The 11597-nt window shown below is 45.8% G+C and overlaps 1 protein-coding gene and 1 long non-coding RNA gene across 4 annotated transcripts in view; both read left to right on the forward strand.

Moving 5' to 3' along the window:
• Window positions 1-5248, forward strand: part of MRAS (muscle RAS oncogene homolog) — a 38629-nt gene extending 33381 nt beyond the window's left edge. For all 3 annotated transcript variants that reach the window (XM_066190219.1, XM_066190220.1, XM_066190221.1), the window contains 2 exons: window positions 1214-1293; window positions 4298-5248. In XM_066190219.1, coding sequence (XP_066046316.1) covers window positions 1214-1293; window positions 4298-4397 — 180 coding nt within the window. In that variant the 3' untranslated portion in view covers window positions 4398-5248. The remainder of the gene's footprint in view (window positions 1-1213; window positions 1294-4297) is intronic.
• A 3274-nt stretch (window positions 5249-8522) lies between these two features.
• Window positions 8523-11204, forward strand: LOC136293001 (uncharacterized). The gene is made up of 3 exons (XR_010722041.1): window positions 8523-8621; window positions 9239-9328; window positions 9748-11204. It is a non-coding gene; the product is annotated as an uncharacterized lncRNA (long non-coding RNA).
• Window positions 11205-11597: the final 393 nt, after the last annotated feature.

Below are 11597 nucleotides of genomic sequence, written 5' to 3' on the forward strand. Positions count from 1 at the left end.
CTTACAATTAAACATTTGTAAATACATTTTTGACTACTATGAAGTAGCAACTATGCAGTTTCCTTTCAGTGGGGCCAATTCATCACTGAAACCAGAACTCTGCTGTTCAGGCTGTAGCAGAGCTGTGGCCATCACTAAGACTTACGTACAACATGTCTGAAAGTGGTGAGAAGTGTTCAGGATGAGGGAAGAAAGTGCACTTTCCTGGAGTGAAATGGCAGAGTCAGCCATTAGGAGGTACATCCAGGTGCCTGAGCTTGTTAAAGATAATGAAGTTAACAGAGTTGTTAAACCTATATAAATCTGGCCCACCATCTTAGCTCTGCATTATTCATGCTGTTAGTTTAGCCTGAGAAATTGGTCTTAGATGGGTGTATATCACATGCTGCTCCACTAATCACCTCTAAATGTCAGCAGCCTTGAATACCCAGAGTCGTCTCCCTTAGGAGGTGGAACTGAATAGAAAGGTTAAAGGCAAACAAACCTGAGACTTCTTGGCAGCTTGCTGTGCCTAAAGGACAAGCTGTGTGGTGGTTTCTGAGCAAACCACGATGGTAGTTTGGCAGGGCAGGTTCACTCCCCCCTTCCCCAAGGAATCTGGTTTCTGTCAGAGCCAGGACACCTAAAATGCAGCACAGCATGTTGTATCCATCTGCATACATACGCCTTGGAAAAGGCCCTGCATGAAAATACCTTATCAGAGGCAGTTTTATAAATCTGCCAGTGTGCTGGACAAGCACTCTAGGAGGCCCCATCTGGCTGTCAGACTTTGAAGGGGAAGATCATTTTACACTGAAGGGGAATTGTAGTCATGAAATATTCATGCAGTAGTCCCAATAAAATGTGGCAAACAAGAATTTTTGGCAAGTGCTGGTCTTTCAACAACCTTCGGCTATTTTCATGTCTGTGAGCACAGCTCAGGGGGGGAGAACATCTGACGACATAAAGTCTGGGATTATTCTCCCCCAAACCCAGAGCTCCAATAGCAGCTGTTTAGCCTAGTGCTTATTCCGGACCTTTTGTAAGCACTCGCTGACCTTGCTGCAAGCGTGAGGGTGTTGATAGCAGTGTCATGGCAACCTTTTATTTACCTGTATTTCCGTGGTATTAGCAGCCCATTTCTCCAGCCTTTAGACTTTTCATTTTGAAACTGGTGTTATCCCAACACGTAGGCTGTTACCGATCTCTTTTATGATAAACGTCTCTCCTCCAGATTCCCTATATAGAAACGAGTGCCAAGGACCCACCTCTGAACGTGGACAAGGCCTTCCACGATCTCGTGAGGGTAATAAGGTAAGCTGCAAAGTCCTCTCTTCCTTACTGCCCATGGATGGGACGTGCAGGAGTCTCTCTGTGGCCCAGAGAGTCAGGAGCCAATTTCTGGGCAGACAGGTTTTCTTGGGGGTGGGATATTTCTGGTATTTATTAACTTTCTTGTCCTGTATCTGCTTAGGTATGTTACTAGCACTTAGCTACCTGTGCAGGACATCAGTACCAGGCACAGTAAGAAGTAGCTGTTGCCATAATGAAATCTTTTTATTCAATGAACAGTGCTAAGCCTACTATAATGATCAGCTCTAAAAGGCTGGCATTGAAAGCTCCAGACCAGTAATTTGGGTTTTCATAGTTTTGTCCTCTCAGGGTCTTGCCTTGCCAGAAGTTACGAAGGACTGGCAAAAAAAATCTACAAAATTCTAATGTTGTAGGTGACTTCTAACATTTTCTGCTCGCTAAATGGAAAAAATTAGGCCATTTTGTATGAGAAACTGCATGACCTAATGGCTGAGCCCCAGGTTTCCTCAGACTGCAGAGGTTCATTCCCAGTTTTGGCAAATGCGCGCTCTTCAGGCAAGCCCTGCTCCGGCTGCCAGCAGGGAGGGACTGCCTTCCCAAACCCCAGCTCCCCTGCAGGAAAAGAGCTGCACACACATCCCAGCATCTCAGCTGATAACCTCAGTTCTCTCTGAGATTTGTTTTTCTGGCACTAGTCTGCCAGATTTTCTAGGCCCTCATTTTTCATGTTTTGGGAGGGCGCTGAGCTGAAATCGTGCTCCTCCCTGCCGTGCAGTCAAAGTGCCTCGCCCGGCAATTAAACCACAAGGCATTTATTCACAGCATATCTGTACTTGTGAATATCCTAGCACAGCCTCAAGCCAGCCTCCATCAAAAGCAGATGGTACTGCCCACTCTTCCCTCATGTCTCAAAAGCAGAGGGCAGAAAGTCTTTGGAGAACTGAGTTGGAAATGTCCCAAGCTCTTTCCCAACTGTTCTGTAACTCAGTATTAGCTGGCTAGATATTACTTTTGTGTTGCAGCAAGCTCCTACCACCATCTATTCTGCTCTGCAGGAAAGGAAAACAGCCAAAATAAGATGGAAAGGCTTTGTTTGCTTTTTCTACATAACACAACTCCAGACAGTCTGAAAGGAGTATTGTAATGAGGCATTACTAATATCGAGCCCTGAAAATGCTCTCCATAACCTCAAAAATAAGTGGTACACCTCAGTTTCCTGAGTAGCTACTGTGAAAGTCCTTGCCAGCCAGGTGAAACTCTCTATGATGTCAAGTCCACCAGAAATGTTCACAAGAGCTGGAACTCGGGTCAAGTCAGAGAACAGGGAGATGCTGTGTGATCTGGCTGGTCATTGGCCACAAAGCAGCTTTGGTGGTTTTTGGATGTCACAAACTGTCCACAGTCAAGGGTAGCATCACCCATCAGGTATTGTTTTCCTGGTTCTCAAGTGAGCTTTTTCAAATAAAATGTAAATTTCAGCTCCCTGATAACTGTCATTGACGGAGTGCTTTGCAAATGAAGGGCTTCCTCAGAGCCCTTGTGAGCTTTCAGGGTGAGGATGCTTGTTCAGGGTTGCACTGTTTGTGCTCCCTGCACTTGATTCCCAGTTTATTTAGCTTCATGCAAGAAACTGTTGTCTGGAAGTAATCCAGAAAGGAGTGGGGTGATTGAGTCCACCTGATAGATGTTTCAAATTTACCCTTTTATGCTGCAGCAGTGCACACACAGGAACTGTCACAGCAGAAGCCTTGAGCAGGCCCAGGGTGTGGTTTCTGGATCTCTAAAACAGATCCAGAAGAGTGTGAACAGCTTGTGGTCAGTGTTTATCCAGATATAAAGTATTTTCTGAATTTCATCTTTCTAGTTTTGAGCTTTAAAGTTTCATGTTTTTCATGCCTCCAGCTTTCATATTCACTGAGGAAAAGTCTTACTAGTCAAGACTGAGTTTTTCAGGTGGTTGCAAGAATTTGGAAGCTGAGGCTGTAAGAGAAACACCAGCTAAAGCCACAGTAATTTAGTAAGCCCAGTGATGTCTCATCCTGGTCCGGATTACTTGGTATGAACACTTAGTTTAATGCCTGGCATATTACATGACGAAGAGGCTGCTTTTGAACTGTTCAGACTCTCAGGTTTGAATCTACCGAAGCTGCCGATGTTTTTATGTTTTATCTTGCACTAAAATCTACATCTACAGGCTGCCTATGGGGTGTTTGAGCTGCAGAGCCTTCTGCTGGATTTGCACTGCTGGGCTGGCAGAGTAGCTGCTGCAGTTGGGTACAGTTGCAAACAGGCATTTGGGCCTCATCTTACTGGACAGGGAGAAGCCCTCAACAGAATGCTTGAGAGGCTGCTCACAGCTCCAGGGCACAGTGCAGCTGTGTGCTCCTGGTGGCTGTGACTTCAGACAGCCAGGGACATCTTTCTGGGGTCAGCTCATTCTCTGTTCTCAGGTGCTCTTCACAACTTCAGAGGACGCCAGATGCTGCCCCATCGGCAGCAAGCTCTGGGTTTGGATTATTATTTTTTAGCCTTCCTCCATCACCAAGTCTGCATCAGTGCAGCTGGCTAAGGGCACTGCCAGCTGAAAGGCAGAAGAGTGTATTTCTCTGTGCTTTCTGTATCTCTCTCATCCTCCTCCCTGCTCTGTCAGCAGCAGTGTAATGGATGACAGTTGCATTGCTTAGAGCACCCCTGTTTCCCAGAGCAGCCCCTGTGGCAGGGGAGGAGGCAGCAGTTCACCCTGGGCAACTGGAGGCATAGTGCCCTGGCAGGACATGCATCCCTGCCATTAGCCTTAATGGCTTCTTTCCTCCTTCCTGAAGGATGCAGGCAGTTCTCAGCTGTGTGGCATGAAAAGCCATGCAGTGCTGGAAGGGTGTATGGAGATGTGTATGCAAATATGCACATGCCCGCCAAGATGCTGCTCTGCAGGCTGCCCAGGGCTCCGGATCCAAGCCAGCCTTATGTCTCACCTGCCTGCTTTCTTCTCTGTCTCCCAAAACAGGCAACAGATCCCAGAGAAAAGCCAGAAGAAGAAGAAAAAGACCAAATGGCGAGGGGACAGAGCCACAGGCTCCCATAAACTCCAGTGTGTGATTTTGTGACGGGACACCCTGGGAGTGCCTGGGATGCCTCCCTCCTCCCCTCTTGACCCAGGGCCAGCCCAGGCCAGGATCCACAGCCCGATGCTGATGCCCACAGGCCCTGTGGCCCCTCGGGCTCCCTGCGGCGGCTCGGACTCAGAGGAGGCGGCTCAAAGGGTCGGGACCCCCGGAGAGGGGCTGCTCATCAGGGCCAGTGTGGGAGCTGTGCCAGTGGGAGGCAGAAGGGATCAGCAGGACCTCAACTCTCAAAAACCCCTAGCACCTTCCAGGGGCCTCCATGATGTTTATTAAAAAAACAAAAACAAACAAACAAACAAGGCAGAAGTTAAAAAGTGTTGGTTTTATCTGCAAACATTACTCTTTGTGACCCATTTCCGAACAGCCTTGAATAGCCCCCCTGTTTGGTACAGTTGTTTGTGTATGTGTGGGGGAAGGGAAAGGTTTTTCTTTCTCTTATTTTTTTTTTTTTTTTGTCCTCTTCTTCCTTTTTGTTGTTTGCTCAGCGAGTGTTGGGTTGCAAAGAAACAACGGCCAGGCTTAGATTTTTTGCACTGAACTCTCTCTTGGGCGGCAGTGCCAAAACGCAACTTCATATGAAAGTGCATAGATTTGGAGGAAGAAAATTAATTCCAGCTGCTCTGGGTGCTCCAGACATTGTGTCAGACTCTGGAGAGTCGCCAGCTCACAGACCATAAACTCCAGCTTAGGAAAGGAGGTTTGGGCTTGGATTTTTTTTTTTTTCTTACCCTTTGTCAAGAGGTTTTGTTTCTGTTTTGTAACTTTGGACGTGTCAAACTTAAGACATTTTGTTAACCTGGAAGTATTTAAATTAAAGTAATTTACAAATGGAAGGGTATGTCATTTTTGGGGAGAGGGGTGGAGGGGAAGGGAGAAAGGAAGTAAAATCTGATCTGAACTTGTTATTTGGGAGTTGAATTTCTCCCTCATAAATGCATGTAAAGTGGTGCGATCTAAATCACTCTCTGTTATTCCTTAACCTTTCCCTGCAAAGCCACTCATGGGTAGATTAATTGTTTTGCTTTTCCCAGGCTCATCTCACACACAGGAAAAAATCTGTTTATGGACTTTGGCTCAATGTTTCTACTTCTCCCTCCTTCACCAAGTTGGTGACTTGAAAGGAAGAGGTGTTTTTAAAATTATTCAAGTGGGATGTGTCTCTTCATAAGCTGACTCTATCTAAAATGTCTCCCTGAAAACAGCAAGGACTAAATATGCCTTATGAAAAGACAAGGCAAAAAACCTGCAAGCATTCAAACTGCCATCTGTAGCACCAGAAATATGGCTGTGCACATCCTGGAGGGTCCACGTGTTCTTTCACACCTTTCGTGGCAGTAAGAACTGCAGTGGCAAATTTGTCTTTAATGGAATGTCATCTGCTGGATTCAATCCATTGGCTCCATTCACATGGTCACTAAACCTGTTTAAAAGTAGCAACTTGCTTTTCATCAGCTTGAATCTTATTCAAATATGCTTTCTGGGCATGACTTAAAATATTGGCAGAGTACGAATGCCTGAGATTTATGTGTCTGAGCACAGAAAATCCTGGTATTGGATACTGAAGATCCATCCAAGAGGATGGATTATCACAACCTTAGTTGTCCATACTCATTTGCCACCAGATTTCATTTCTTGACCCTTTGCCAGGCCACTTTTTAGAAGTGAGTTGGCTACTGATTATTTTTCAGGTGAATGAATGAGGCTAATGGAAACATGTTCCTAATTTGTCCAGTCTTCAACACAGCCAGAAGATGGCAAAAGCCTGCGGCTGGCTCAGCAAGCTGCTTAGGGTAATGCTGGCTCTGCTGCCTCTGTCCCCTTTCGTGTGGTGACAGATGCTGGGGATGGATTAAGCAGGGGGATATTGGAAAGAAGTGTCTGTCACAGTCTCTTAGGTTGGATGTGGGCCATACACTTCAGAGAAGTAGCAACGTGCTGTGTCAGCTGAGATGTGACTCCCAACCATCACAACATTTCTCCAAGTACTGGCTGAACAGAACTGCAGCAACTGAAGCCATCCACTTCAAATTCTGGTCCTTGAGACTTGCCTCTGCCTTCTGGAGGAAGATCTCCCTGTAGGCATTTCATTTTCCTGCTTTGAAAACCTCTAGTAAATCAGAAATTATCTGACCTTTGCAACCACCCCATTTCACCCTCACCCCTGTAACCACTTCCCTACCAGAATCCCTGTCTAGCCTGACTGCTGGCTTAATAGTTTTAATTATACACTACTAATGCTATGGGATCCCACACACAAGAAGATGATGGCATTTTCAGGGAGCTCTTTTAATACCCCCTAGAGCCCTGCCACTTAAAAATAACTTGATTCCCGCTGAAACACCTCATCCTTATTATTTTTATCTAAACCCTTGGGAATGCTTGCCTGAAAACAGCGTGTGTGTCTCTTGAGTCACATCTGCTGCGTACTCAGCACTGCAGAAGAAATTATCTGCTTTTTCTAAAGCTTCTTAATTGTTTCTTCAGTTCCTTCAGCAACCAACAGCTATTGCAGAATAACAGAGGGGAGGAGGAGGGAAAAGGAGCAGATTAACAACAGAATATGGAGTAGTGGCCAATGGGGAAAACATGGCTGTTTTCTTCTACGGTCATCAACTTGTTTATAGCAAGGAGTGTTTTCCAGCAAGGACTGTGTGTCTCTGACATATCCTAGGGTGCTGAAAATAGCAAGGTATACAAAGCCTTCTGCTACCTAAGCCACCCTGTCATATTCAGGACTGTTGGGAAATGGAGAGCACCTTCCCTGTCATGTGCAGCACCTACAGACCTGGGTAGGAGACACCAGTTGGTGACAACAACTGCAGAGAGCAACACCTGTGCTGTGGGTGGCTTGTATTTTTCAATGGAGCATCCAGTGGATAGGGACATTTCTGCTGCGGTCAGGGGCAGTATGGAGAAGGATCCTGTAAGGGCATACATGGGACTCGTTTTCAAAGAGCACGTGGTGTAAATGACCTAACATCATCTTCAGCCCCTGGGTAAATCAGCATTTTCTTGTCTCAGAGCAATCTGGTTCCTCTTCTGTTAAACAGGAATTGGCAAGGTAGAGTTGGACATAGAGGTGACCTTGCTTTCAACACACAGTTTCAAATAAAATAAAAAGAGGGGCAAAACCTTGCAGATTTATAGGTATTAAATAGCCAAATAACCTCCTTTTTCTATTTTAGACACTGGATAATATTTGTAGAACAACAAACAAAAAGTATTAAGCCACCTAAGTTTTGGCTTTGCAAAGGTGCCATCACCTCCCCAACCTGGGATCACATAGCAGCAGTACCACTGCTTTCAGGTAAATCATGTTGCTGTTTCCTCTCTCTGGTCCTGCCTATAAGACAGCCACTGGTTTAGTTTTCTTACCAATTTCTGAGGTGCATGACATTTACTGTACGAGCCAAGTCACCTGTTTGCCTGTCGACCTCACATCTCTCAAAACGAGGGTGGGAAGGAAGAAAAGGAGAAGTACCTGGTTGAAATAAATACACGTTCCTTTGGCATGAGTAGAGTTTAATTGTCCCTCTCTGCCTGCCAGCTCTAAATGGCACAAAAGCCTGATAACAGCAAAACCAAACAATGCCACCCCACACCTGAGGAGGCCTGCTTGTGGTGGCCACCTACAAACCTGCTTTGTTGGCTAGCTAAGGCCAGTGCTGTCACTGGCAAAGCTGCTCTGTGATAGCTGGGGTACATTTGAATAAACCACGTTCAGATGATGGTGCTCAGCAGCAGAGCACTGGGGATGGTGAATAAGAGAAGCAAGTATTTAACAAGGGGCTGAAATTGCTTGGTTTGGATCAGATGTTTCAGTTTAACAAGAGCCCATTGGCGTATGTTGCTCGGTTCCTTAATCTGTAATAATTAATTTTGGCTGGCTCTTTTAACCTACAGCTGTACTAGAATTTGCAAATTAGGACAGGCTGAGGGGTTTAGACATAGATGGTGTGTCTTGTCTGGAGAGGAAATGAGCATTATTGGGCTCAGAGAGGACAGCATTGTAACACTGGTTCAGATTTTTTGTTTTAGCTTGTTACCATCCTCAGGCCAAAATGGACTGCCCAGAGCCTTATTCAGCTCCAGTGATTTCAAGGGATGGTCCCTAAATGCTGCCAAAGTGCTTGGGAAGGAGATGATCCCCCTCAAAGCTCTCCTAAAAGCAGAATATAAAGGGGAATACAGAGGATACTTTAAGAGGTGAAATTTACGGTCTACTCCAGATGTCAGAGTTCAGATATTTATTGATGAGGAAGAGAGAGGGCTTGAGAGAAGTTTGGCATTAGGGAAATAGACAAGGCTCTGTGACAACTGCCACATCAACCTGTGTACCTTGGAATGGACAGAAAAGCTCTGTATTTGGAAATCTGCTTTCTGTAAGGCAACCTATTTTATCTGCTGTAGGCTGGGCAGGAAGGGGGAGCTTTAGTGCATTTATTAAGGACTGCATTAGAGTGCACAGCAAACATGACAGTGAAAAGGAGAGGAAGGATGCTGTGGCATGGGAAGTGGATATTTCAAGTGTCTGTGGATACCCTAGTTCTTCTCCTACAAAGTGATGTCACCTGTGTTTTAGGGACTCACTGATGCATCTAGACAAAGTCGAAGTCACCAATTTTGTGAAATGTATTAATTGCCTTTTGCATCCTAGGCAATCTCATGAGCATCAGTTGCACAATTAGGCTGTAAATAATTCAATATTTGGCTATCAGGGATTCCATCAATATTATGCAGGCCTTTTGCTTCCTTTTCTCTTGCATGCAAGGGAAATAAATATTTCATAGATGATCTCACAGATGGTTTCTGGGATGACACAGGACTTGCTTGCAGCAGAAGAGAGCAGGGAGAGAGATGACTGCGTCTGCTGGATCCCATGATGGGGAGGCACAAGGAGTTACAGTACAGAGGTAGGCTCTGGTTTGAGGGGGTTTCCCACCACTGTGGCAAACCACTGCTGCTTCTCTCCAGCTCCAAGAAGTCACTCATGAGTGGCCAGCAGGTCAGGCAGGTCAAGATTTCCCGAGCTGTGCCAAAGGGAGGGGCCAGGCAAGGAAGGCTCACACCCAGCAGGTGAGACCTGCCAGCTGGGTGGGTGCAGGGGTTACTGCTAACGACAGGAGAGGGGTGTTCAGCAGTGCTGAATGTGGAGTAGAGACAGCCAAAATCCCCTAATCCTGGCAGTTCTGGGACAGCTTTTTTAATTCTTTTGAATTCAGGGTTCCCTTTGCCAAATCCTGGGGGAGCAGCAACATCATGCCAAGCCAAACACAGCAGTCTGACTTGCCACAAGCATTACTACTCCTCTGGTTTCCATCCCTCCTCCCAGGTCTCTCCCATGCAGACCAGGACATGTACAACACTGTCTGAGAGCTCAGACTGGGCATCGGGTCAGATCCAGGAGCCAGAGGGACTCGGGCAACACCCTGGATTTGGTCAAAAAGAGAGCAGGAGTAAGAGGCCAAGGAAGGAGCTTTGTGAATCAGGACCCTGTTCCATAAAGCCAAATCCTCTGCAAATCTGGGCAAGAGACATGGTACAGCTCGTGATTAAGACAATCTCTGCTGAGAAGTCAGCCCAGCCGAACAAGTCACGAGCTGCTCCTTGGGCTGCCGCACACAGAGGTGGTTATCATGTGGCTCCTGTGACAGCGGCTCCTCACTACAGAAGTCAAGCCAAACCAGCCCAGACCTGGACAGAGACTGGGCATGCCTCTTTGCAACTCAATAGCGCATCTCCCCATAAAGCAGGGAGTTCTTTCTGCAAGCTCCATAATAAGAGCTGTGTTTCAAACAACAGTCCCTGAGATGGAGCCAGACAGAAAGCAGGAAATGCGAAGTTAAGGCTGATGCTCCGGGCTTTGCTCACGCAATTGTTGAGGTCGAACAAAGCACAATGATGTGAGCTGGGGACAGGGTGCCACTCACCCTCCCCAGGGAGCTTCCTGCCTTGCCTTGTCTCATCCCAGTCTCCAAACTTTCATAAGAGCTTCTGCTGGTTTCTGGCATTGAGCTTCCCACAGAGCTGGTCACAAATTTTCATTCCCTTTTTTTTTTTTTTTTTTTTTTTTTTTTGCTTGCTTTTGTGAAGTCTCTTTATCTCCCCCAGCACCCTCTGGGCAGCAGGGTTAGTGTGGCAATGGGGGTGTCTGGGCAGCCTTTGGCAGAAGGTGTCTTGTGGGGAAGAGGAGGTTCAGCAGGAGATGGGGAAAACAAAGCAGTCACACCATCAGCATAGAACACTTAAAGGCAGAGGAGGCACTCTGCTAGGTTTTTGTTGGTTTTACTTTAGCATATAAAAATTATTCTGGGAAAATTCAGGTGACACCTTCTACCATAAAAGAATAAAGAATAGAGAACTAGAACTAATGAAAGAAGTAGAGAACTAATGATTTTTTACTTCAGGATCTTAAAGCATTCAAGAAACAATCCAATCTCTCTCAGTCAGGACACTTAGAAGTGTCAGATCCTGTTCCATTGGCTGAAGAAACAAGAGCACAGACATCTGAAATGTAGACAGAGAACAGGGGCTGGTGAGATGCCCAAACATCAAACACTGCTGGGACTTGTGACCAGTTTGCTTCAAGCTGTGAAACCGTAATTAACATAGACTTAGCTGAAGATAAATATTAAATGCAAAATGAAGAGGTCTAAGGCCAGCTATCCCGAGAGCTTCAGTCCCTGATAAAATCTGTAAATACCTACTAGATATAGGCTGCTTCCATAAGTGGCATTTTCTCAGGACTTTCAATTGATTTTTCCCCCTAAGCAATCTATCTCCTTCCTAATCTTATCACATCATACAGATAAACTAAAAATGGAAAAGGTCAGAAGTTCTATTTGATTTAGGGAAAAAATTACCCTTTGTTAAATGTCTTTGGACTTATTTACATGACTGCTTTTGTTTCTCTTAGATCACAAAAGCTTGACTCCTGCTTGTCCCATGGACTCAGTGACTGGATCAGGGATGGACTGACTGAGGAAATCAAACCTGTGAGCACCACGTGGAAGCCTTGTGAGCCCACAGATAAGTTGCTGGTTTAGGTTTCCAAGGGTTGGAGGCTAGTGCTTAATTTTAAAATGACAGGTCCTTTGGCAATGTTGTCCTAAGACAGCAACAAAGAAGTGGCACTATCTAATGCCAGTGACTGTTCCTCCCAGCACCCAGAGGGCCACCAGA

The sequence above is a fragment of the Chamaea fasciata genome, unplaced genomic scaffold (genome assembly GCF_029207755.1).
Source record: "Chamaea fasciata isolate MVZ Bird 193981 ecotype frontalis unplaced genomic scaffold, bChaFas1.0.hap1 SCAF_8, whole genome shotgun sequence".
NCBI lineage: Eukaryota > Metazoa > Chordata > Aves > Passeriformes > Sylviidae > Chamaea > Chamaea fasciata.